Source organism: Saimiri boliviensis, chromosome 7, assembly GCF_048565385.1.
Source record: "Saimiri boliviensis isolate mSaiBol1 chromosome 7, mSaiBol1.pri, whole genome shotgun sequence".
In the NCBI taxonomy this organism is placed as follows: Eukaryota; Metazoa; Chordata; class Mammalia; order Primates; family Cebidae; genus Saimiri; species Saimiri boliviensis.
The window spans coordinates 12,787,518-12,814,485 of record NC_133455.1 but is presented as its reverse complement, the minus strand read 5'-3'; the positions used below and the strand labels follow the sequence as shown (position 1 = coordinate 12,814,485).

At 48.8% G+C, this 26,968-nt stretch overlaps 1 protein-coding gene across 2 annotated transcripts in view; it reads right to left on the bottom strand.

Annotated features, from left to right (window-relative positions):
* The window catches only part of GCN1 (GCN1 activator of EIF2AK4), a 70,900-nt gene that overhangs the window by 27,383 nt on the left and 16,549 nt on the right, over positions 1–26,968 (bottom strand). Inside the window, exons 8-34 of one of the 2 annotated variants that reach the window (XM_003932188.4) lie at positions 26,707–26,775; positions 26,471–26,579; positions 25,185–25,259; positions 24,788–24,916; positions 24,211–24,261; positions 23,137–23,235; positions 22,724–22,897; positions 19,961–20,113; positions 18,300–18,392; positions 15,762–15,837; positions 15,452–15,611; positions 14,181–14,370; positions 13,958–14,082; positions 12,973–13,151; positions 12,583–12,676; positions 10,913–11,026; positions 10,598–10,796; positions 9,559–9,714; positions 8,948–9,129; positions 8,021–8,101; positions 7,242–7,385; positions 5,422–5,549; positions 5,073–5,262; positions 4,812–4,882; positions 3,764–3,929; positions 3,239–3,433; positions 1,213–1,459 (exon numbers count right to left, since the gene is read on the bottom strand). In XM_003932188.4, the coding sequence (XP_003932237.1) occupies positions 1,213–1,459; positions 3,239–3,433; positions 3,764–3,929; positions 4,812–4,882; positions 5,073–5,262; positions 5,422–5,549; positions 7,242–7,385; positions 8,021–8,101; positions 8,948–9,129; positions 9,559–9,714; positions 10,598–10,796; positions 10,913–11,026; positions 12,583–12,676; positions 12,973–13,151; positions 13,958–14,082; positions 14,181–14,370; positions 15,452–15,611; positions 15,762–15,837; positions 18,300–18,392; positions 19,961–20,113; positions 22,724–22,897; positions 23,137–23,235; positions 24,211–24,261; positions 24,788–24,916; positions 25,185–25,259; positions 26,471–26,579; positions 26,707–26,775 (3,649 nt within the window). Of the gene's footprint in view, positions 1–1,212; positions 1,460–3,238; positions 3,434–3,763; positions 3,930–4,811; positions 4,883–5,072; positions 5,263–5,421; positions 5,550–7,241; positions 7,386–8,020; positions 8,102–8,947; positions 9,130–9,558; positions 9,715–10,597; positions 10,797–10,912; positions 11,027–12,582; positions 12,677–12,972; positions 13,152–13,957; positions 14,101–14,180; positions 14,371–15,451; positions 15,612–15,761; positions 15,838–18,299; positions 18,393–19,960; positions 20,114–22,723; positions 22,898–23,136; positions 23,236–24,210; positions 24,262–24,787; positions 24,917–25,184; positions 25,260–26,470; positions 26,580–26,706; positions 26,776–26,968 lie in introns of both variants that reach the window. The other variant, XM_074402160.1, reaches the window with a different exon arrangement.

The following is a 26,968-nucleotide window of genomic DNA, read 5'->3' as shown; positions in this document are numbered from 1 at the left end:
CACAGAGAATAGAAGGGACAGAAACCTCCCTGCCACCTCCTACTCCTCTGGAAACACTCAGAAAAGCTGTGGAACTAGTGGCTGCCACATGAGGAAGCAGCACCTTCTGTCTCAGCTCAAGAAGCCCCAGAGCAGAGATGTGGCTGAGTGGAAGGGAGGAGACTAACAGAAAAGCCAAACCACAGGCCGGGCATGGTGGCTCATACCTATAATCCCAGCATTTTGGGAGGCTGAGGCAGGAGAATCACCTGAGGTCAGGAGTTCGAGACCAGCCTGACCAATATGGAGAAACCCTGTCTCTACTAAAAATACAAAATTAGCTGGGTGTAGTGGTGCATGCCGGTAATCCCAGCTACTTGGGAGGCTGAGGCAGGAGAATTGCTTGAACCCGGGAGGCAGAAGTTGCAGTGAGCCGAAATCACACCATTGCACTCCAGCCTGGGCAACGAGAGCAAAATTCCATCTCAAAAAAAAAAAAAAAGACAAGACCAGCATGGCCAACATGGTGAAACCCTATCTCTACTAAAAATACAAAAATTAGCCGCCTGTAATCCCAGCTACTTGGAAGGCTGAGGCAGGATAATTGCTTGAACCTGGGAGGCAGGGATTGCAATAGCTGAGATCGTGCCACTGTATTCCAGCCTGGTCAACAGAGCCAGACTCCATCTCAAAAAGAAATAGAAAAAAGAAAAAGAAAAGCCAAACCTCAGCCAGGCTGGGTGGCTCACCCCTGTAATCCCAGCACCCTGGGAGACCAAGGCAGGCAGATCACGCAGTCAGGAAATCGAGACCATCCTAGCCAACATGGTGAAACCCTACCTCTACTAAAAATACAAAAATTAGCTGGATGTGGTTGCATGAGCCATAATCCCGGCTACTTGGGAGGCTGAAGCTGGAGAATTGCTTGAATCCGGGAGGCGGAGATTGCAGTGAGCTGAGATCGCTCCACTTTACTCCAGCCTGGTGACAAAGCAAGACTCTGTCTCCAAAAAAGCCAAACCTCTCTCAGCTAAGGGTGTTGCAGAGTTAGAAACTTGCAAGTCCAAGGAAATCAGCAAGGACCTGACTAGACTGGGTTGCACACAGTAGGGCCCTCTGCAGCACACACACAAACAGTAGCCTCCGCCTGGGGTGCCAGGATCAGATTCCTTCCTCTGGCAAAGTGGTGACCAACTTCCCATGCTGGGCAGCCCCGAGCTCAGAGACACTCACCCTCTCGCCGGCGGAAGTTCTTCTTATCCTGAATGGCATCAGTCAGTGCTGCCATCATCTCCTGCTGCTTCAGTGAGAGGATGCCCAGGCCCTTCACCAGGCCCGCCAGTCCGTATGCGGCCCCTTTGCGCTCTGCATACTTGTCTGACTCCAGCAGCTGCTGCATGAGCCTCTGGATCATCCCTCCAGCATCCTCCTTGATGGCTGGCACGAGGGGTGGCAAGCAGCTAGCCACAGACTCCTGGACCTGGGGAAGGGCCCGCTTGTTAATGCTGTGGCTCAGCTGCAGCCCCTTCATGGTTGGTGGCGGGGTGGGGGGCTGACTGTCCCACATAGCACCCACCACTAGATGTCCCAAGCCCCATCTCAGTCACTGCTTACGGGTATCACAGGGCACCAGAGAAGCAAACAATGTTGTATACACAGTATCACATACCCCTCAGGGCGTACACTACAATCTGTTGACAAACGCTTCAGCTCCTATGGTGCCATTTCTGGTCTAAATGGAAAATCTAGTCTGGGCAGCAGGGTGCGGGGGCTAAGGAGGGGACTCTAAAGACTAAATCCTCTGAGAAAGCTTCCAGAGAAGTGTGCTGCTTTGCCTCCATAAAAACAGCCTGTGGCCGGGCGCGGTGGCTCAAGCCTGTAATCCCAGCACTTTGGGAGGCCGAGGAGGGTGGATCACGAGGTCAAGAGATCAAGACCATCCTGGTCAACAAGGTGAAACCCCGTCTCTACTAAAAATACAAAAATTTAGCTGGGCATGGTGGCGAGTGCCTGTAATCCCAGCTACTCAGGAGGCTGAGGCAGGAGAATTGCATGAACCCAGGAGGCGGAGGTTGCGGTGAGCCAGGATCGCGCCATTGCACTCCAGCCTGGGTAATAAGAGCGAAACTCCATCTCAAAAAAAAAAAAAACAAGAACAAAAACAAAAAAAAAAACAGCCTGTGTCTCTGTTTCCAAACTTGTCGATATCACAGAGAAACTGGGCAGGGCCTTACAGGACCAGGCACAAACTGATTGGGACCAAAAGACACTCAATCCTGCCTCCCAGCCACAGCTCACTAAGCCCAGCTTGGGAGAGCAACCTTGATGCCATGCTGGCAGGTGCCCAGGTGTGACCCTTCCGTTGTTTGGACTTTCTGACCACCATATTTGACCACAATTTTGGAAATTTGTTTTCAACTGTGCATTTTTTTTTTTTTTTTGGTAAACTTTTTTGTTGTTTTATTTTGTTTTTAGAGGTAGGATCTCACTTTGTCACCCAGGCATGGCCTCTACATCTGGCTTATTTTTAAAGTTTTTGTAGAGACAGGATCACACCATGTTGCCCAGGCTGGTCTTGAACTATTAGTCTCGATAATCCTCCCACCGCAGTCTCCCAAAGCACTAGGATTACAGGCATGAGCTACCACGCCCAGTGCAACCGTGCATTTTATGAGGACACTCTGGGTGGTCCAAATGCAAATCCAAAATATATATGTACATTTAAAAAATATATTATATATAAAAATGCATGCTTTTCAAAACAAAGAAAAAGAAATTTCTTTGCACTGCAGCTTGCTTAGAGACTACATTAAAATGCATCTGCAACACATAACCAACACATGGAAAGGCCCAGCAAAAGGCCTGACATAAGAGAAAGCCTGCCTTTTTATTTTTTTTTTCCTGTGGATCCCCAGTGCACCTTAGTGAGTAGAAAACATGGAACTATCTGGGAGGTCTATTAGAAAAAAATAACAAAGAAACTCCCTCTCAAGGGGTGTTCTTGACTGTAAAGCAGGTAAGTAGAAAAAAACGAAACTATCTGGGAGGTCTATTAGAACAAAGTAACAAAGAAACTCCTTCTCCAGGAGTGTTCCTGACTATATACCAGGCTCTGCCCTGGGACAGAGGGTGAATCCTTGCCAAGAACCAGGGTTTCTGGGTCTTGATTGTCCAACTCTGCCCCTAGTATCCCACTGCCTAACCAGTCAGGTCCCAATTCTCTAACTAACATGTGGGTCCCAGGCCAGATGGCAGGTACCTGCTGGGAGGGTGTAGACAGGGCAGCGATGAGTTTGGCAACAATGGGCTTCACTTTGGGGTCGCTTTTGTCCAGGTGCTTGGCCAGAGAGCCCATCAGGACCACCACACTCTGTCGCACAGCGTCATAGCTGGCATCATTGGGTGCATTCTTCAGGAACTCCTCAAATACTGGCAACAGCGAGTTGACATTCTCCTGGAAAGCCAAACCCCTCAGAGCCTCAGGTCAACCTACAGGCTGCATCTGAGGATGACAGTCCCTGAAGACCAAGACCAAGTGTAGCTCTAGGATAGGCATCCTGACATGCTCACCAGCGGGTCTTCTAGTTTCCTGGCAGGACTGCTACAGACTTAAAAGAATTTAACATACTATCGTGGTCTTTTTGGCTCAAAGGAAATACACATGCCACATCCCACCCTGTCACTGAGTGCCAGGATTCCTGGCACTTAGCATCTCTGTCCCCTGCTCAGCACTACCACCTGCCTTGGCCTACCCTGTCTCTTCAGCTGTCTGAAATCCTCTTACCTTCCCGTGGGTGTTGAGTGTTGCAAGGGCTGCATCCAACATGCACTTCCGGACATCTGGGTGTCGGTCGTTGAGGGCATCAGGGACAAAAAATTGAAAGAGTGGCTTCACCTGAGAGCTATCCAGATACTGGGAGAGCTTGTTGAGAGCCAAAGCCAAGCCACATCTGGGAAAGAAGCAGGAGCACATCAGGAGAGGCAGCCAGGGGGCCTCCTCTACCACTGAACTTCTGCCAGTACACAGCAAGGAGAGGGAGCTTGCCTCAGGCAAACACCATTTTGGGGGCAGAGAACAGCATGAAGCCCACCACCCAGTGCTCACCCAATGTTCTGGAACAACCAATTTGTCATATGGAGACTTGCCATCTGCCCTGATTTTACCTCCTACTGGGTGACTAGCCCTGCATTGGTTTCCCCAGAGGGGAATGTGAGTGCCGTGCTCACCCCTCTACCTGCAAAAGGTAGGCTGTTAAGAGAAGACAGAGGTAAAGGAACCAGATATATAGACCCTTGGAAATGAACATATTCTCAAAGGGCAAAATGGTATTATTCTTTCCAGTCACAGAGCAAAGAATCTGTGTCCCATCCCTGGCTGATGGTCTGGAATGAAAAATAAGCCAGGATGGGCCCATACACCACCCTGCACTGACACATAAGACCTCACAGGATGAGCCATTCAGAAAACTAACACCCTCGCAAGTTTTGCGCCTGCTCTGTGGGAGACAAGTGTCTTCCACGGTCCCACTTGCTCCCAGACATCTGTCTAATCCTCCAACTGCTACTCGTGGGCTCTGTGGAGAAAGGCTGGTAGCTTCAGTTACTGTGCCCTGCATACAGATGAGGAAACAGAGTCCTGGAGAAAGGGAGAAACACACTCACGGTCACGCAGCTAGTGCAGGAGGAGCCAGTGCTTGAACTCAGGCCTCCCCAACTTTGAGGGAGGCTCTGCTCTTTCACTCTCCGACGCTGCCTCCTCACAGCACCCACCCAGCCAACCTGCCACATCGCAGAAAGCTAAGAGCAGAACGAGGCTGGAACAATTGTTATACCTGGCTTCCCACTGATCTGGAGGAGATTCTGAAATAACTCGTCCCAAAGCATCCAGCACTGGGGGTGGCCGCTGCAAGAGACAAGTTGGTAAATGCTTTGCAATGGGCAGATGAATGACCTGGGCACCAGGACTATGAGGTGGGAAACTAGTCGCAGCTACCCTGAGCCACTGTGAGCCCTGAGATTCCTGTCTGTAGTAGTAGGGGGCTGAGCAGAGACCCACCCAACCGTACTGCGTCAGCGCTGCACAGGTCACTCACGTAGAGCTTCTCCTGGTAAATCTCCATGAGTCTGCCCATAACCTCTGCTGCCTGGAGCTGGTAACGTGCCACTGCTTGGGAAAGGGCTTCAGCCCCCGCCTGCCTTACAGCTGCCTCATGATAGATCACGTCATCGATCAGCAAGGAGCAGAGGTCTGGCTGCAGGTCTAGGCCCATCACTGACCAGAGCCTATGGGAGATCCAAGGAAGGGCTACTTAGACAAAGATCTGCAGCACCTGCTCTGCCAACCCAGCCCTTCTTCCCCACTGGAGGCTGAACACACTGGGTTCCGTTATTTCCTAAAGGGAGAGAGGATAGAGCAGGAGAAAATGATGTGCTGGCTCTCACCTCTCAGCCAGCTTCCGGATCTCCTCCTCCTTATCAAACTTGACCACCCAGAGTCTCCGCAGAAGGTTCAGGCCATTCTTCTCATCGGTATCAGGTGCTGGCAATACCATGTGGAGTTCCATCAACCCCTGGAAGGGGTGGGATTGGACCGTGTGAGGCACGATCTTTCAGAAGAGCCTCTGACCTGCCTCCTCACCTCTCCCTAAGCTGTATTGTCCAAGATGTAGCCACTAACCACATGTGGCTAAAGTTAAATCACTTACAATTAATTCTTAGTAAGTTTCTTAGAGTGTGGTGACAAAATGGTTTTTTTTTTTTTTTTGAGACGGAGTTTCGCTCTTGTTACCCAGGCTGGAGTGCAATGGCGTGATCTTGGCTCACCACAACCTCTACCTCCTGGGTGCAGGCAATTCTCCTGCCTCAGCCTCCTGAGTAGCTGGGATTACAGGCACGTGCCACCATGCCCAGCTAATTTTTTGTATTTTTAGTAGAGACGGGGTTTCACCATGTTGACCAGGATGGCCTCGATCTCTTGACCTCATGATCCACCCGCCTCGGCCTCCCAAAGTGCTGGGATTACAGGCGTGAGCCACCGCGCCCAGCCAAAATGTTTTTTTTTAATGTGAAAATTAAAACATTAAGGCTGGATGCGGTAGCTCACGCCTGTAGTACTAGCACTTTGGGAGGCTGAGGCGGGTGGATCACGAGGTCAAGAGATTGAGAACATCCTGGCCAACATGGTGAAACCCCGTCTCTACTAAAAAATACAAAAATTAGCTGGGCATGGTGGCATGGGCCTGTAGTCCCAGCTACTCGGGAGGCTGAGGCAGGAGCACTGCCTGAACCCGGGAGGCAGAGGTTGCAGTGACCCAAGATTGCACCACTGTACTCCAGCCTGGTGCCAGGCAACAGAGCAAGACTCTGTCTCAAAAAAAAAAAAAGAAAAGAAAAGAAAAAGAAAAAGAAAATTAAAACATTAAATAAACCAGACAGATAAAAACCTCAGAAAAAGTGTGTTCCTTTTGTTCAAATAATTTTTTTCTTCTTTTCGACAGAGTCTCACTCTGTTGCCAGGCTGAAGTGCAGTGGCACCATCTCGGCTCACTGCAACCTCCACCTCCCAGATTCAAGCGGTTCTCCTGCCTCAGCCTCCTGAGTAGTTGGGATTACAGGCATGCACCACCATGCTCAGCTAATTTTTGTATTTTTAGTAGAGAAAGATTTTCACCATGTTGGCCAGGATGGTCTCGATATCTTGATCTTGTGATCCACCCGCCTCAGCCTCCCAAAGTGCTGGGATTATAGGCATGAGCCACCATATGTGGACTGTTCAAATAATTTTTAAGAAAAAATTTACCATATTGCCATCATTTTTCACAATTTACCAAGTGCGAGTGAAAACTCTGTCACATATCAATAGCAGGACGCCACGGATCAGCAGGTAGGAACCACTGTCTTACCACCCCAAGCGGATGTGTTAATTTTTGGTCTAAAAGCCACAAAGAAAAGCCAAGTACATAATAGTGGGCTAAAGAAATGAACACCTCTTGCAAGTTAGATATGTTCTATGAAAGTACTGAGGTCCACAATCCAGTTTAAAAATTAAGTAGTGTTCCAAGGTGAAGGAAAACATAGAGTGATACATCATGACTGCTTAGTTTTCTGATTCTCAGAGAGACCCAACCCTGTGACTTCATCTCTTTGCTTCTATGTCTCCCACCAGGGTGAGGGACATTCTCTCAAATGCCCATCATGTAATTTTTACTTGCACAGAGTGACAAGCAACCCTGTGGTGGCCCCGTGAGAGACTGAGTACACACCCGGAGCGCAGTTTCCCGCACACTGGCACACGGGGACTGCAAGGCACGGAGCAGCACCTCCACCTCCTCCTGCTCTGCAAAGGCACAGCCAACATCACCACTGCTGCTGGCACACAGGGTGGTCAGGGTGTCTGAAGCCAGAACCTAAGGAGAACATCAATCCACTGGTTCAGTCAGCAAATCATTTACTACTATGGGGCCAGAACGGGATATGCACTGAGAACACCCACCCTACAGCACTGCAAAGGTTAAGACCCCAGCTCCAGTGGCAGGACCCAAGCAAAACCCCTCACTAGCTAACAACAGTCAGGCTGGCTTTCTTTTTTTATTTATTTATTTATTTATTTTTTTTTTGAGACGGAGTTTTGCTCTTGTTACCCAGGCTGGAGTGCAATGGCGCGATCTCGGCTCACCGCAACCTCTGCCTCCTGGGTTCAGGCAATTCTCCTGCCTCAGCCTCCTGAGTAGCTGGGATTACAGGCACGCGCCGCCATGCCCAGCTAGTTTTTTTGTATTTTTAGTAGAGACGGGGTTTCACCATGTTGACCAGGATGGTCTCGATCTCTCGACCTTGTGATCTACCCACCTCGGCCTCCCAAAGTGCTGGGATTACAGGCTTGAGCCACCGCGCCCGGCCAGGCTGGCTTTCTAAAGCAGTCCTTCTACCAAAGTCCAACAGTGAGGGCTGAAAAAAACCTAGGACTCCACCCTTTATGCTAGGACCTGAGTTCTGGGTCACAAACTGAGTCACAGCGACAGCCAACTAAAAACCAGGTCACCTGTAAGCGGGGCGAGCCTGTCCCGATCACCCAAGTCAGAAGACGCAGCATGGCCACACGAGGCAGCAACTCCGGGCCATTCTAGGAGAGAACGGCAGGTAAGTCAAGATGAGGCTGTGGGGAGGTCTATAACCCAGCCTGGTGGCCAAGGACAGGGCATCCCCTCACCCACAGGGGAACATTCTGGGTCATACAACTGGCCCCACCATAGAAACCTCATTAGGTTTACAATTAGGTCCACAGGTGCTAGCCCCAGTCAACCATGACCCTCAGGAACTGAAAACTAAATTCTGAAATATGCTGAAATTCAGACTATGAAAGCCAGAAGGGCCATAAATATATGATGAGACACTCAACTTGACAAGAAATGCAAAATAAAATGAGGTATCATTCTTTCACCCATCACTGACAATATTAATACTATCTGAGGTTGCATTAGGCTTTGAGAAAAGAAAACTCCTAGTGAGAGTATAGCTCAGAATATGGCATGTAATCTAGTAATTCCATGTCCAATGAATCTGTCCTAAAGACATGCTCACACAGGGCAAGTAAGGGGCATATACATACAAGAGGGCACATCATAGTGCTGCTCAAAACAGGGAAAAGACAGAAAAAACCTTAAGATATTCATCAATAGGTAGAGTTAAGTAAAACATGGTACATCCATAGCGCAGAATCTCAGCAGCCAACGAAGTCAGTAAGATATGCACTGACATGGTGAGAGAGCCTGAGTCTTCAGTCACATGGAAGAAGAGCCTGACCCGTTTTTTGCCTTAAAAAACCCGCAACACTATGTGAGGCTGCTGTTGGTATAAACACACACCTTCTATTTCCTCATCAGAACTGTTTATGAGACAGACAGTGTCCACAGCCCCTGCCTCCCTGATCCCCTTTAAACCAAGGAGAGAGCAGCGCCTCCCTGCCAACCTCGTCCACCCGCCCGGGTGGGGTGCCTGGGGATGCCCTCAGCTGGGCATGGACAGTAAGGATCTGAAGAATCTGGACCATCCGCTCCTCCTCCTCGTCACTGTGGTGGGGCATCTCGGTCAGCACCATCTTCAGAAACGGGAAGACTAAAGAGAAGGCTGGCGCGGACAAGGGTGCAGCACCTGTGAGAGCATGAAGCAATAGGACGCTGCAGGCAGGGCGAGGCCCTGGCCCACTGCTTCCCATTTCCATCCTCAGGGAAGGTCAGGAAGGGATGGGCCAGAGGCCTGTTCTGACACCTGGAAGCACATGGCACGACGACAGAGACAGCAGCTGGTAGCCCAGTTCTAAAACTAACTCTGCTTCTACTGCCAAACACTGCCCAGGTCCAGGATATGAGGGTTAAAACAAAGAAGACGACGCCAGTGACAAAAAGTAAACCCTCGATTGGGCTCACAGCAACTCACAGACTACCAGGGCTAAACTCAGAAATCCTCCATCTGGTCCAACCACCCAGGCTCAAGGAGGCCCTGGGTGATGCTGACGCTTGAGCAGCATTCCTGGCACCAGCTCACACTGTCTGGTGCCCTTGGTCCCGTCCCAGCTCTTACCTGGCTCCCCCTTGCCCACCCTGCTGGTGATGGTGTGGGTGTGCAGCAGCGTCACCGCCCTCTTCACAGCCACCGAGAGCTCTTCCTGGCACCAGGACTTATCCAGGGCACACTCTGGCTTCAGCAGGCGCAGGGTCACATGGCTCACCAAAGTGCCTGTGTTGAAGAGGAGAGAGCCAGCAGGGATGACACACAGAGAGATGCAGAATCCAGCCCAGGCTCAGACAGGGGACCCAGTGCCTCATCCTTCTGACTTAAAAAAATCTTTCTGCTCTGCCAAAATGTCCCCAACCTAATTTCTCATTTGATCTTTGTGACAGCCTCAGAGGGCAGGTAGGCAGGGAATTGCCCTTTAGACACTCAAGAAATGAGTACGCCGACATGAGACGAGGGCCACCGATGGGTCACTCAGCCGAGAGTGAAGCTCTATCAGTGCAGCACCTCCACCTCTATGCAACAGACAGCCAGGTGACACTTCTGGCAGGTTCCAGATGCAACGACTGACTTTTCCACTCAGAACGACTCCCAGATTCTAGCCTCACCCGTGGGAACATCCACATTAGGCTACGCTAGAAGTCTGCTGAAGGCCGTTAAATAACCCACAAAAGCAAGGCCACCATAATTCCCAACCACCCTACCTGGTGTTTGTTTCTCCAGAGCTAATAGGAAGCTAAAAGTCACAGAGGCCTCTGTTCACTGTCACGTGGCTGCTCAGGAGCCCTGGGCTGCGCTGACTCACCACACTGCACCAAACCATCCTCACTGCCACTGAACTTCTGACTTCTCAGTTTTAAAACTGGTACACGAAGATCGAACACTGACTAGCATCACTCCTCAGAGGGAGGGCACAGATGTGAAGTGGGAGAGAATAGGAGGCACTATGTCTCTCGTAAGCACATCTAGCTGAAATCTCCAAGGTTGCTTCCACAAGAAAACAAAACTCAGCAGCTGATGTCACCACCTACCTCCCCACAGGCACTCAGGGGCACACCCTGTCCAACCCCTGGGCCATCCCTGCAGCCAACAAACAAAGACTAACCCAAAGCCTTGAGCCTAGGAGGCATCACACAGGCAGCCAAGGACAAGAAGGGGTTCTTGATCCTGGGAGCAGCGAGGGGAGACTTCAGCAATGGCAAGAAAGAGTCGACCAAAACAGGGATGTACTGGGTCAGGCCGGACGGGTTCTTGGCCAGGATGATGTCCAGCAGTCCGAGCGCTGCCTCTAGCTCCCCATCCAGCTGCAAGCAGAGTTGCCCAGAAGGCAGGTCAGTAGGGCCTTGCTTGCAACAGCAAGGAGCGGGCCTAGGCCTCCCAGCACTCCTCCAGCATGGGCGTGGCAGGGGTGGCCACTCACCTCCAGCAGCCGCCTCCGGACCTGTGCCTCCCTGTCCAGCTGGGCCTGCAGCATCTCCTTCTGCTTGCTGGTCAGCTGCACCTCCTCTTTGATGCCTTTCTTCTTTTTTATTTCCTAGTAGGGATGGGCAAACCAACCAATCCCATCTCCAGGGAACAGACCTCCCTCCCCAACAGGGAAGGAGAGCTTGCTTCCACACAAACAGCACCACGCCAGCTCTAAGTCTGTGAGTTGGGCCCCTGAACCCACTATGTGCACCCCCTACCTCCCACAAAGTCCAGAGCCACCTGGTTTCTACAGAATGAAGACAGCAATAGAGAAGTAGGTTTTTTTTAAACTGGATTCTCTACTGACAAAGCCAAAGAGGGCTTTTTTTTTTGAGACGGAGTTTCGCTCTTGTTACCCAGGCTGGAGCGCAATGGCGCGATCTCGGCTCACCGCAACCTCCGCCTCCTGGGTTCAGGCAATTCTCCTGCCTCAGCCTCCTCAGTAGCTGGGATTACAGGCACGCGCCACCATGCCCAGCTAATTTTTTGTATTTTTAGTAGAGACGGGGTTTCACCATATTGACCAGGATGGTCTCGATCTCTTGACCTTGTGATCCACCCACCTCGGCCTCCCAAAGTGCTGGGATTACAGGCTTGAGCCACCGCGCCCGGCCCAAAGAGGGCTTTTTATATGTTAGAGAAATAAAAAGTTCCTCAATGTACTCAAAGGGGTATTCTGACTGCCACATGGCTTCAGAATCAAAACTTTAGCCTCCTCCTCTCCAACCCCTCCCTACAGAAGCTCTTCTATAGGATAAGCTGAAGCCTAGAAAAGGCCTGCTATGGTGGCCTGAGACCACCATAGGCACAGAACTCACTCACTCATGCAGCAAACATTTAGTGAGCACCTGCACTGTGCCAGGCACTGTTCCAGATGGCAGGAATACCATGGCAGGGAACAAGATAAAGTCCCTGCCCTCACGGAACTCACAATCTAGCAGGCGAAGATAGACAATAAACAAGTAAACAAACACATAAACAAGATGCTTTGGGGTTATGACAAATGTTAGTAAAGAAATTAATGATGCTTAGTAATTGGGAGGAAGGGTGGGGCCTACACTGGATAGGGTGAACAGGCTGGCCACCTGAGAGGGCAAATGTGGACTGAGATATGAAAGACAAGAAAAATCCTGCCTCGTAAAGACAGAGAGAAGAGCATACGCTGAGACAGGAAAGAGTCCTCTGTGCACCGCTCCTGTCAGAACCAGCTCTGTCCAAAGCTGAATTCAGGAATCAAGCCAGGATTCCCCAGAAGTCCCACTGTACCAGGTGCTGCGCCTGCTATCAGAAGTCTAGATAGCAGTGAAAGAGGGGTCCCAGCTTTCAAGGAAGTGGGGGGACAGACATGGAATCCAGCAACACCACTTAGCAGAGGAGACATGTGCACTGCTGCCAGCACCCAGCAGAGAAAGAAATCAGTTTTGAGTTATGGGTGGAAGGGGCTATTGGAGAAAGGGTCAAGGGAGAGTGTGCCAATGCACCACACACTGGTCAGGGGAACCAGGAGTGTGCCATGGGCCTCAGGATGATCCAAGTGAACAGCTTGTGTGCAGTGGGAAAAACCACCAGCCTGAGGCCACCAAGCTCAGCAGCCATCTCCTGCGAGTGCCTCCATGTACTCACCTCCTTCAGCTCCAGTTCAATGATCTGCTCTTTGAAGGAATATGCTTTGTTCTCTCGCTTCATATTGGCCTTTTTTATGCTGTCTTGCTGGGCACTGAAACACCAGAGCAGGTGATCAACCAGCTTGAAAAGCACCGCAAGGCCTGTCAGCCTCCCACCAGCCATGAAATTCCAACTAGCTGTTAAGTACTGTGCACCGGTATAGTGCCGCATACTGGACATACTTTAGTACCCAGAACCTAAGCACCATGGCAGGGACACAGCAGGCGCTTAGCCAATGAATGGATAGGCTACTGCATTTGACCCACAGGAGGTGCTGGCTCCATCCCACATGCAAGAAAACTATGCCTTGGGGAGCAAAGGTAAATGAGCCCACAAGTGAGGTCTCACCTCTGGATGATGGATTTGTCATACAGCTCCCCGGCAGGGGTCTGCATAATGGCAAACTCCTCCCGTGTTACCAGGCGCAGTGCAGGGTTCTGCACGGAGGCGGTGATGGTGTTGATTAGCTGTGGGAGGACCCGGTCCGGGGACAGGATGGAAAGGGAGCCCATGGCGTTCATGGAGGACTGCCAGACAAACAAACGCAGACATGGTCAATGTGTGCCAAGGCTGGCACTGGCGAGAGGTCCACCACACCTGAATGCCCCTGGCATTGGCTCCCCTTCTTTGTGCCACTGCCTTGTTACTCCTGGGCACTGCCCGTCAGAGTGGCCAGCTGGAGTCTGTGTCTGCTTTCCTCACCAAGCAGTAGCCCTTTGTCTGACAGCACCTGACATGAGGGGATACACTCCTTCCCAATTCTCAATCTTCATGGTTCAGGTGGAGCTGCCCTCACTCTTTCCAGAGATAGGTACGTGACCCAGAACAGAGGACGGGGCGCCAGGATGAGCATGGCCTCCAAGTCAGATTAACCAGGGTCAAAGCGACCCCAAGCCAGTAAACATTATTGAAATACGCAAGCTTTTCCCCCTAAAGCTGATGGGGAGACAAAGCCTGAAACTCTAGTGGCTCTTGTGCCACCAGAAAGGGAAAAAGCCTGAGAATGGAGCCCACACCATGGAAAACGAAGACAAGAGACCAAGACGGATAGGACAGAGTAAGAGAGACATTACCTACAGTGTCCCCAGGGCAACATCTGAACCCTTGTAGTCAGCATTAGCCAAAGCCAGTCATATCCTTAGACTTGGCAGGTAAATGAGGCAGAAAGTTCCCTTTTGTGCTTAAACCAGTTTATATTTCTGTCACTTGCAACCAAGGGTCCAGCCTACATTTCATCCACCTTCACCTGCTTCTGTGAATCCTCTCTTCCTGTACCCTGTGATGAGAGGGCCCCTCCCAGATCTGAGCCCAGACCAGCTTACAGGCCCATCACCTGGTTTAGGGGACTCTGTGTGGTGATCCTAGGAATGATCTGATCCAGGTGCCTGGTGATGAAGGCTTCGGGATCGATCTTCATCCTGGCAAGAAGCGCTGGCCAAAGTCCAGACTGCACGGCCACTGAAGGGGAAGGGAGCTCTTTGAGGCCTTCTGCCTGGCCTGCTCTTACCCCGCCCCATAAAGCCTCGGGCTCTCCCACACCCACCACAGCCACAGACCTAAGGATGGGTGGTGGGAGATGATCAGCATCTCCTGGGCCAGCTGTTCAGTGTCAGTGACATCACCCTTGAGCCCTGGCACGCCAGAGATGACACACAGAGCCTCCTGCAGGACCCGTGGAGGCACGTAGGCCTTGCCTGCCTCAGTCACCTCCCCAGCATTGGTCACCAGAGCCTCTAAGGGCAGCACCTGCATGGAGACACATGAGAACACAAAAGAACCCCACTGCTCAGAGCCCTGTGCAGGCTTGGAACACAGGAACCAAATATGCCACGGACACAACAGCCCCTCATTCAGTTCTTCTCTGGGGTCCTTGCTGGGGTGGAGATGGATGCCCAGCTTCCTGCAAAGGGACCCATAGGCTGTGAGATATACCTAGAAGAAGGAAGTACCTGTGACTCTGCATCTAAAAAGCCTACAGGGGTAAAGAAGGCAATAGAAACTGGTCCAGGAGACCCAGCCTGTGATGGCAAGCTTGGCACTGGCCCACATTCCTCAACAGGCTTACGGAGGGAGGGAAGCAGCAGAACATGGCACAAAGAACACAGAAATGAGAACCACGTCTTTGGGGGTCTCCCCCCGTGGGCTGGGAGACCCTGTGCAACTCATTTGAGCTCCTGGAACCCTGGCCAATTCACATAAAATAAGAATATCAAGCCGTATTTGCCTTTGAAAGGTACTGTGAAAAAACAAAATCAAAAGAAAAAAATGGGAAGAAAATGCTTTAAAAATCACAAAGTCCTTTAAAAACATAAAGTGTTATTCAATTAATCAAGGATAAAGGGGCAGGGCACAGCGGCTCATGCCTGTTAACCCCAATACTTTTGGGAAGCCAAGGTGGGCGGATCACTTAAGCCTAGGAGTTCAAGACTAGCCTGGGCAACATGGTGAGACCACATCTACAAAAATATAAAAAATAAAAAAATTAACCAGGCATGGTGGTGTGCGCCTATAGTCCCAGCAACTTGGGAGGATGAGGTGGAAGGATCACTTGAGCTTGGGAGGCAGAGGGTGCAGTCAGCAAAACAAAACAACCCCTCCCAAAAAAACTAAAAAATAAAGTAAAGCTACATGTGAAAAAAAAGTCTCTGAAAAGGAAACGGAATCCTATGAAAGATGTTACTGGAGCTCGACCGCGGAGCAGAAGATGCTGGCACCACACAGAGTAAGAAAGACCAACCAGGGAGTGGCCCAGCCAAAACCCCACAGCATAAGCAGGGACAGCTAAGTGGATCCAAGAGCCCCAGTTCTAGAGCCCAGATGCCCTCACCTTGTGGGAACTGAGGACAGTCTTCAGCTCCTCCAGGAGTCCGTGTGCCAGCTTAAAGCCCCCAAGAGAGGAGAGCAGCTTGCGAGCCGTCTGCTGAGCCTGCCTGCGGACGTGCCAGGTGCGGCTCAGGAGCACCGCCACCAGAGCCCGGTGGTACTGCCTACAAGCACAGGGACAGACCGGTATGGGGGAAGGCTGGGAGGAGGGCCTTCCATGGCCAATCATTCCACCTGCCACACACCCTTTCTCGGGTTCCTGCCAGCCTTTGCCTCATTTGGCCCAAAAGAAAAGGTAAGCCAGAGTCACGTACCGAACTTTGTTGCCAGTAAGTCTATGCGGGTGGTCAAGGAAAAGTCTCTCTGTCAGATGCAACACAGTACACAGGGCTGGGAGGGGAGAAAAAGAATGGAAGTGTTTTTAAAATAGTTAAACACACATACGTATACCCTGAAATAATAGAATAAGCTGAAAATTAACCTAAATATAATTATCACTCGATGTGAAATTACAGCTTGCTTTTTTTTGGGGGGGAACGGAGTTTCAATCTTGTTACCCAGGCTGGAGTGCAATGGCGCAATCTCGGCTCACTGCAACCTCCGCCTCCTGGGTTCGGGCAATTCTCCTGCCTCAGCCTCCTGAGTAGCTGGGATTACAGGCACACGCCACCATGCCCAGCTAATTTTTTGTATTTTAAGTAGAGACGGGGTTTCACCATGTTGACCAGGATGGTCTCGATCTTTTGACCTCGTGATCCACCCGCCTCGGCCTCCCAAAGTGCTGGGATTACAGGCTTGAGCCACCGCGCCTGGCGCTTTTTGTTTTTTGTAATTTTTTTTTTTTTTGAGACAAAGTCTTCCTCTGACACCCAGACCCACTGGTCTTGAACTAGGAGTTCAAGACCAGCCTGGCCAACATGGTGAAACCCTATCTCTACTAAAAATACAAAAATTAACTGGGTATGGTGGCACATGCCTGTAATCCCAGCTACTAGGGAAGCTGAGGCAGGAGAATTGCTTGAACCCGGGAGGCAGAGATTGCAATGAGCAGACTGTGCCACTGTACCCCAGCCTGGGTAACAAAGCAAGACTCTGTCTCAAAAAAAAAAAAAAGTTACTAAGGTCAAGCACAATGGCTCATGTCTGTAATACCAGCACTTTGAGAGACTGAGGCAGGAGTAGTGCTTAGGCCCAGGAGTTCAAGATCAGCCTGGGCAACATGGTGAAACCCCCATCTCTAAAAAAAATACAAAAATTAGCCAGGTGTGGTGGTATGCACCTGCACTCCCAGCCACTCAGGAAGGTGAGGACTACCTGAGACCAGGGAGGTAAAGTCTCAAGTGAGCCATGATTGTGCCGCTGCACTCCAGTGTTGGCAACAGAGTGAGATCCTGTCTCAACAACAACTAAAAAATTACTATGAGGTTCTAAAAAGAGGCTGGGCACAGTGGCTCACGCCTGTGATCCCAACACTTTGGGAGGCCAAGGCAGACAGATCACCTGAGGTCGGGAGTTCAAGACCACCCTGACCAACATGGAGAACCCCTGTCTCTACTAAAAGAATCACTTGAACCGGCGAGATGGAAGTTACAATAAACCGAGATCTTGGCATTGCACTCTAGCCTGGGCAGTAAGAGTGAAACTGTCTCGGCCGGGCGCGGTGGCTCAAGCCTGTAATCCCAGCACTTTGGGAGGCTGAGGCGGGTGGATCACGAGGTCGAGAGATCGAGACCATCCTGGTCAACCTGGTGAAACCCCGTCTCTACCAAAAATACAAAAAATTAGCTGGGCATGGTGGCACGTGCCTGTAATCCCAGCTACTCAGGAGGCTGAGGCAGGAGAATTGCCTGAACCCAGGAGTCGGAGGTTGCGGTGAGCCGAGATCGCGCCATTGCACTCCAGCCTGGGTAACAAGAGCGAAACTCCGTCTCAAAAAAAAAAAAAAAAAAAAAAAAAAGAGTGAAACTGTCTCAAAAAAAAAACAAAAAAACAATGATCCGAGTGTCACAGCACCAAAATAAGAATGAAGCTCATTATACACTGACATGGACTCATTTCCACGTCTAGAAAACACAGTACATACAGTAGGCACGGTAACATTTTGTAAAAAACGTAGAGAACAAACATGTACAGGTATTTACTTGCGTATATATAAAATATCAAGGCTACAGAAGAAGCTAATAAAATTAGTTACCCACAGCAGATGAACTGGGTAGCCAGAGATCAAAGCAGGGATATAATTTTCAATGTAGGCCCTCCTGTATCTATTTTTGAATTACATGAGTCTCTTTCCTTTTCAAAATTTAAGAATTTTTCTAAAACCAGGAAATGACTAACAGTTGTAACTCATTAATGGGATGTTGCAATTTGTAAGTCAAAAGACTCTTCAAATCACCAATTAGTGGCAGACACCCCTAAGGCAACCTAGAATTTTAAATACACATTTAAAATTCCACTGTTCCTTTTCTGCCAGGATAGAAACCAGTAGTTTTTGTGTTTCTTGGTGGGGGAGTTGAGCCTGCCAGACTCCACCGGAGCTCCTCAGCTGCCTCAACATAGGAAAACCTCGGAGACAGCACCAATTACCCAATCAGCTATAATTGCAGCTTACACTGTAGCTCCACAACCACTACAGTTCCATCTCCACACATCTCCCAAGTCCCATTTCCCTAACCTTTCTTACATTCCCTACAGGAATGAATTCATTCCCACAATAACTAAGCTGTTGGCCAGATTGCTCTGGCCCAGATTTTTGCAGAGCTGACTGGCTGGTCAAGAAAGGGTCCTCTCTGAAGATTTCCCAAAGAGACTTTGTCTCAATCTCGAATTCAACTAAGCATGGAGTAATTTACCATCCTCTGAAGCCATAAGCAGGAATTTCTCAGAGGTGAACACCTGCTTCTTCTCATCCACAATCAGCTGCCAGAAACTGCTCAGTTTGGCCTCTGTAAGAAACAAAAGGTTATCCCATGACGCAGCTCACCATGTCTCCCAGAGCTGATGTCCTCAATCCTGAAGCTGCTGGGGGGGGCTCTGCTGGCAAACCCTTCTCTGTAGCAGGAGTCTGGGTGCTGTTCTATTTGGGGAACTTACCTCAGTCCTTCTGGTATCACTTCCTGTGTGAAACTCTTCGGTGGTTCTCTGCTGCTTACAAGAGCCTAGGTGAACTGCTTCTCATCCAGAATTCCCATCCACCCCAGGTGCCAAGCTGGAATACCTGAGGTTTACAGACTCCGGCTTTCACTGCCCTTCCCTGACTGGGGCTGCTTGGACTCACTCTGGGCCATTCCCTTTAGGATAATGAAATCCTTCCCAGTCTTCAGGGCACTAGTTCAAATGCTTCCTCCATAAAGCCCTTCCCAATACCCATCCCCTCAACTAAAAGCAATCTCTCCTTCAAAACTGCTCTAATGTCATATTTTAAGCTACAGATGTCTTTTTGTGTTTCCTTGCTCCTACTATGAAGTAAGCACCCCGACATTCGCTGAAGAAGGTCATATTCATCTTAGCATTCCCCTAGGTAGCCCAGTGCCTTGCATGGACACAGTGCACACACGATATTATGAAGAGAGCTGAGCTCCATTCCTATCCAAAGGAGTAAGTTCAGGTGTGTCCCAGAGCAGAGAGTGGGAGATGGAATAAAGAAAGCATGAAATGTGTTGTAGCCAGAAAATATAATGATAAAGCTCTTTTTGATGTACTGATTTGGAATCATTTCAAAGATATATTATACATAGTATATATAGTATATAATACAATGTATATATTGTATATAATACAGTTTAGACAGAATGTTACCCAGCATGTTCAATTATATACACACTATCTCTGGACATTAAATTGGTAATACAGTTGGTTTTTGTTGTTGTTGTTGTTTAAAACGGAGTCTTGCTCTGTCACCAGGCTGAAGTACAGCACGATCTCAGCTCACTGCAGTCTCCACCTACTGGGTTCAAGTGATTCTCCTGCCTCAGCCTCCCAAGTAGCTGGGATTACAGGCGCGCACCACCACACCCAGCTAATTTTTATATTTTTAGTAGAGATGGGGTTTCACCATGTTGGCCAGAATGGTCTCGATATCCTGACCTCATGATCCGCCTGCCTTGGCCTCCCAAAGTGCAAAACTGGTAATACTGTTTACGGAGGGAAATTTAACAGCCAAGCAGAAAGTCAGGGCTAAGGGGAAGCTTCTCATGTTATATCCTTTTGAATTTTGTACTGTATAACCAACTGAAACAAATAGTCCCAATACTAAACCCTGGTCCCATCTGGGCATCATTTACAAGCCTGTGTAGCAATGGAGCAACAGGACAAAGGAGGACAGTCACACAGTCCCCTGGCTGCATTCTCATTGTCCATGCAACCCTGAAGTTCATCCTGCAGATGACGAGCAAACCTACGGCTGATCCAGTGTGGTCAGGACCAAGCTAACCCTGAACATTGAAACACTCCTCCCAAGGACTCTTGTCAGAGGCCCCTGTCTCTACCATCCTGGACATTTCTGGACTCATACCAGCCTGTGAGTCAGCCACTGACAGCTTCAAGAGCAACAAGGCTGCGGCAACCCCTTCAGCGACTGTGGGAACCTGAGTGCTTTGGGAGGCTGCCTTCTCCACTGTCTGGATGAGCAAGGGAAGGAGGTCCAGGGCCTGCAACAATGTGTCACCTGTGGAAAGAGGACAGCACCTTAAAGGACATCCTGACCTTTGGAAATGACAGGATTGAGAAAGGATTTATCTACCCAGCTGTGAAATGTATGACTAAAGCCCTTCAGTTAATTTTTTTTATTTTGAGTTAAATATCCCAAAAAGAAGTGAAGTTAAATCAAAACTTAAACTCTACAACCACAAAATTAGAGGCAAAAAGATAATCCTTACTAATCCAATAGTCCAGTTACTCAACTGATGGATAAGCAGAGACATTAAGTGAGTTGCTCAAGGTTACACAGCTAGTTGAGGCAAGTCAGAGCCACCCTCAATCCTATCAATTCCCATATGGTACTCTTCCCCCATATCAGATGACCTTTTGACCCAAATTCTAAAACCAGAACCAATATGCTGGCCTCTGAACGAAACTCATTTTAAAAAAGAAAAAAAAAAACAAGGAGAAACCAGCTAAAACTATAGCTCTGCCGGGTGCCGTGGCTCATGCCTGTCATCCCAGCACTTTGGGAGGCTGAGGCGGGCGGATCACCTGAGGACAGGAGTTCAAGACCACCCTGGCCAACATGGTGAAACCCTGTCTCTATTAAAAAATACAAAACTTAACCAGGTATGGTGGTGGGCGCCTGTAATCCCACCTACTTGGGAGGCTGAGGCTGGAGAATTGCTTAACCTCAGGAGTTAAAAACTATAGCTCAAGCCTATGTTTTCTTTTGTTTTCCTCCCACACCTGGGTTTGTTGTTTCATAGCTACTAAATGGGCATATCAGAACAATTCACAATGGAAGCAGTTTACTAGATAATGCTATGAATTTGAATTCAAGAAATCTTTATTTTAAAGGTTTTGTTTTTAAAAGATTTTATATTATGTTTATTTTAAAAGCAATGAGCACTGTGTTCCGGCACTCTGAATTACATCTTTAAAAAATAAATTAGCCGGGCACAGTGGCTCAAGCCTGTAATCCCAGCACTTTGGGAGGCCGAGGCGTGTGGATCACGAGGTCGAGAGATCGAGACCATCCTGGTCAACATGGTGAAACCCCGTCTCTACTAAAAGTGCAAAAAATTAGCTGGGCATGGTGGCACGTGCCTGTAATCCCAGCTACTCAGGAGGCTGAGGCAGAATTGCCTGAGCCCAGGAGGCGGAGGTTGCGGTGAGCCGAGATCGCGCCATTGCACTCCAGCCTGGGTAACAAGGGCGAAACTCAGTTTCAAAAAAAAAAAAAAAAAAAAAAAATTAAAAGTAAAAGCAATAAGCAGAACTAGCTCAAGCTGAAGAGACTAGGTAAAACCAAGTTTTTACCATCTACAATTCAAGGTTCCACATACAACTGATGGTCATTCAGTGCAGCAATAATGGAAACTGATATATGAGTATAAAGACTTTTTATTTTTATTTATTTTTTTTCTAGAGATGGAGGCTTGCTATGTTGCTCTGGCTGATCTTGAACTCCTGGGCTCAAGCAATCTCCCTGCCTCAGCCTCCTGTGTAGCTGGGACCACAGACAAGTACCACCATGCCCTGCTAACTTAACTTTTTGTAGAGATGGGGGTCTTACTTTGTTGCCTAGGCTGGTCTCAAACTCCTGAGCTCAAGCAATCCTCCCACCTCAGCCTCCCAAAGTGCTGGGATTACAGGCGTGAGCCACCTCGCCTGGCCTCATAGACTGTTTTTAAGTCATGGATATGAATTCACTATATCCCTAAGGCAGCTGACAATGTATTGACTGTACATTTCCCATGGAAAAATCTATGACTTCAATCAGCACTATCTGCAGTTTAAACAAACCTCACAAACCACCACACAAAAATGAGGTATGATTCTGAGCTGAGAGACGTATTCCAGAAAAAGACTTACTGCTTTAAACTCAGTACAAAAATCTCTTAAAGCCAGATTATTCTTCCCTTATCATTAAAAGGAATACGTGAGTACAAAGTTCATCAGACAAGACATTTCACACAGAAGGGTGTCCCCTCTTGAGAGAAGGCCCTGGAATCTCCCAGATGTTTCTTTTTCGTTTTTTGAGATGGGAGTCCCATTCTGTCGCCCAGGCAGGAGTGCAATGGCTTGATCTTGGCTCACTGCAACCTCTGCCTCGGTCTCCAGAGTAGCTGGGATCACAGGCACCTGCCATCATGCCTGGTTAATATGTGTATTTTTGTAGAGATGAGGTTTCACCATGTTGGCCAGGCAGGCTGGTTTCGAACTCTTGACCTCAGGTGATCCACCCACCCTGGCCTCCCAAAATGCTGGGATCACAGGCGTGAGCTACCGTGTCTGGCCCTTAAACCAGTCTTATCTGAATCATTTCTTCATGGCTTCAGATACTGTAGTGATAAGTTCAGGTTCTGGGTCCTCTCTGAATAAAGCTTTGTACTTTGAAAGTCTGGTAAGTGACGGAAGCCAGAATTTGTTGTGAAGATTGAATTTCTAATTTTGAGCTAAGCCCAATGTTCCCATTTATTTCTTCCTGAAGTTCCCATTTATTTCAGGAAGAAATAAATGGTGCTAGATAAGCTGAACTAACAGAGAAAGCCGGGAACACTAATAATGCCCTAAAGACTCAGTCACCTATGCAGGGAGGCCTGGACACTGGCCCTGGGAGGCGTCTTACCCCGATAAGAGGCCAACATGCACTGCAGATAGGCGTGCCTCACCGCAGATGTGGAGGTTTTAAGGCTGAAAGCTTTTTTGAACCATTCAGTGAGCTTCTTGGGCACTTCTGTAGTGAATCGGTTACACCAGAGAGCCAGGACTGAGACAGCGTGCACCAAGGTCCCTTCATGAACTAGGGCAAAAAAAGCATGGTCCAGTCAGTCCAATTTCCTATAGCCATGTCAAATCATTGCAAGAAGTGCAAAAAACAAGCCAGAGTACAAGGGGGAGGAAGCAATGATATTTCAGACAGCTCAAGCCATGCTATCTGAGGGAGGTGTGTCTTCAGGAGAGGTTTACAGAAGGAAATCGTGAAAAACCACAGTCAAGGATGGGTACAGAAGGCATGCTTACCATGCTGCAGAGAATTACCTTCCTGCTGAAGGAATGGGATGAACAGCTCAGCCACAATCCCGTTCAGGACCTGACTGGAAGGTCCAGATACCACGTGATGACTAACGCTCCCAATCCCTATAAGGCAGATTCCCTGTTCAGTCCCTTATCAGCACAAAACCAGAAACAGGCAAGTCTTCCTACTGCTGCCACCTCTGCACTCTGGGTCACAGACCTCTTCTGCATCCCCCAGCAGTCATATCTCTCTTCTGGCCATTACTGATCTTCCCTTAATGCTCCCTCTATACCTCTTGCCTTCTATAGAAGCCAGGCCTCCTGCTAGACTTGAACAGGTAAGTCCCTCTTGTCAAGCAGGCAAGCAGCAGGGTCCTGGGAGGCAGGCGGGACCCAAGATGGTCAGAGGAGTCAAAATCCAAAGAAGGATTCACCTTACCTAAGAGTTACATTAAAGCTTACCTACTGCTAGGGTGGATGCGGTGGTCATGCCTGTAATCCCAGCACTTTGGGAGGCCAAGATGGGCAGATCACAAGGTCACGAGATCGAGACCATCCTGGCCAACATAGTGAAACCCCGTCTCTACTAAAAATACAAAAAAATTAGCTGGGTATGGTGGCATGCACCTATAGTCCCAGCTACTCGGGAGGCTGAGGCAGGAGCAGCACTTGAACCAGGGAGACAGAGGTTGCAGTGAGCCAAGATGGCACCACTGTACTCTAGTCTGGCAACAGAGTGAAACTCCATCTCAAAAAAGAAAAAAAAAGCCTTGTCTACTACTAGATCACGGCTCTACTCCTGGCAGAAAAATCCTGTTCCTGCCTGTAATCCCAGTACTTTGGGAGGCTGAGGCGGGCAGATCACTTGAAGCCAGGAGTTTGAGACCAGCCTGGCCAATATGGTGAAACCCTGTCTTTACTAAAAATACAAAAAAATTAGCCAGGCGTGGTGGTAATCCCAGCTACCCAGGAGGCTGAGGCACGAGAATCACTTGAACCTGGGAGGCAAAGGTTGCAGTGAGCTGAGATGGTGCCACTGCATTCCATCCTAGATGACAGAGCAAGACTCTGTCTCAAAAAAAGAAAGAAATCCTATACCTGAGAGGACGCTCATCTTCTGGGCTACAACAGTTAGTTTTCCTTCTGAACCTGTGAGGAGACAGCAAAGATTCACATTCACATATACCACATTTCCCAAGAAGGTGAACAATGCGGTCATGTGTGTGACGCCACAATACGGTTTCTGATTCCAGAAGTAGCCTTTGTGTTGTGAAGCTGGGTTTAAAACAACATTTACTAGCCTTTTGCTTTCTGACTCAAAAAGTAATGTTCCTACAGAAAACTTGAGAAACAAAAAAAATATAAAGGAAAACATTTAAAAGGCACTCATGTTTCCACTACTCGAAGACATTACTTTCTGGTGTATTTCCTTTAGTTTTTTTCTGCTATGCATACAAAAATGTGTATCTTAAAAATGAAAAACCTGAGATCACCCTATCTACACCAACCTATGAGAGTTTTGTTCATTCACACACATTCACATCCAGTGTGACACAGGCTGGTCACACAGCCTTGTCACACACAGACTTGCAGCATCAAGTCCCCTTGAGATCCCAGGGTTGAAGGAAATGCCAGGGGCCACACCTCAGCCACCCCATGGCTAAGGCTTGCTCACCTCCGAGGATAGCAAATAAGTGCTTGGTCAGGGCTTCCATGGCCGAAGAGTCACTGCACTGCCGTGCCAGGTTCCGCAGTGCCAGCACGGCTTCGTCCATCAGGTGGGGACTGTTGGATTTCAGGTGACCTGGACACACAGAGCCACTGCTCAGAAGCAGCCAATAACTGGCATCCAGACTTTCGTCTTTGTCTTTTCCATGCCCCCATCTCTTTAGTACTAGCTGTATGTTCTCATTAAAATAATCTCAAGAAAGAAACTGCCAAAGCCAATGTAGTTTAGGTTAGGGCCTTATTACTACCCTGAGCTGTCCCCTACCCCTGCTACAACAATTAGGACAAGTACAACCAAAACCCAAGGTGCCACTTAAGGGCTGGAGAGAGGCTGGGATACTCACTAGCCAGTCCTTTCACAATGTCCAGGGCATACTGGCTGAGGTCAAGAGTCACTGATGCCAGCAGACTAGAAATAGCTGAGGAGGACAGAAAACACTGACCATGTCAGTCTCAGCAATAATTCAACAGATAATTTTTTTCCCCTGCTCCTCAGCAAATGCCACCAGGCCTGCTGTCTGGCCACATGGAACCACCCTTCATCTCTACAGGGCTGTATGAGTAGTCCCAAAGCTCTGCCAAAAAAGCTGTATACCACCCCATCCCAATCAGGAAAAATTGCCTTTCCAACATCCCACCAACACATTTCACTATGATACACAGGGACAGACTCAACCCTCAGATCCCATGATTTCAAGTGCCACCTCCACAATAAGTCCAGAACGTCTAGAGAGGAGGTTCTTAACCTGGTCTCCATAAAGTTCTTTTGGAGGGGTGGAGAGGTAACAGAATATCTTGTTTTCTTTCACTCAACTCTGAAGGTGAACACTTGATATTTTCTGGGAATTAAAACAATGGCTAAAGCTATAAACTGATCCAGAGGGTTCTTGAACTCCTAAAACTATATGCAGTATTCTTAGTGGATATACTTCTGTGCATTCTTCTAACAAGAGAGCCAATGACTTTCTTTTTCTTTTCTTCTTTTTTTAAACAGGGTCTCACTCTGTCACCTAAGCTGGAGTGCAATGGCATGATCTCTGCAACCTCCACCTCCCAGGTTCAAGTATTTCTCCTGCCTCAGTCTCCTGAGTAGCTGGAACTACAGGCACATGCCACCTCACCTAATTTTTTTTTGTATTTTTATTGGAGACGGTGTTTCACCATGTTGGTCAGGCTGGTCTCGAACTCCTGACCTCAGGTGATACACGTGCCTCAGCCTCCCAATCTGCTGGGATTACAGGCGTGAGCCACCTGGTCTCTTTTTTGTTTTTTGTGATGGGGTCTCACTCTGTCACCCAGGCTGGATGGAGTACAGTATAGCCGTCTTGGCTCACTGCAACTTCCGCTTCCTGGGCTCAAGTGATCCTCCCAAGTCAGCCTGGGCTCAAGTGATCTGCCCACCTCTGCCTCCCAAAGTGCTGGGATTACAGGTGTGAGCCACTGCATCTAGCTGACTTTCAATAATCTTAAAAAGGTCCCCAATCCCTCTCCCAAGATCCCAACAAGGTAAACAGTGAATACATCCCCCTTCCCTCCCCGCTACCACACACACTTCTTGCTGCCACATATTGGGAACAGAGATTACAGGCAACTCATCTCCCTCCCACCATTCTGGTTGACAGCAACCTACTTTCAATAACATTCTCTGGACTCCTCAGTAAGGACTTCTGTATAGTGGGCAATATCAGATCCTTAAATTCTGAGTGGGACAGGTACCGGAGCAGAGGGGCACAGCTATCCTACAAAGAAAAAGGAATCAGGCACCTAGCCCTCATGGGAACAGACCAAGAAGGAAAAAGAGTTCAGCACCCCAGAATTTAAAATGAGATCATGTGTCCAGGTGAGTAACATCTACCTCCCACTCACCAACAGGTACTTCGGAGGCTTGACTTTGCTCATAAGGATGTTCTTCATGTAAAAGTCCAGTAGGGCACCCTAGAGAACAAAAAGCTCTGGTTAGACCCTGGCATTCTCAAGTATCTCATCACTGGCCTAAGGGGTCTCTCTTGTGAGAGTGCCTCCAAAAAATACAAATCAATGCCCCAAATTTCAGTGTTAAGCACAGAGGTCCCACTGATCATACAACCCCACTTAAAACCGTTCCACAGCTTTCCATGGTCCCCCAGGA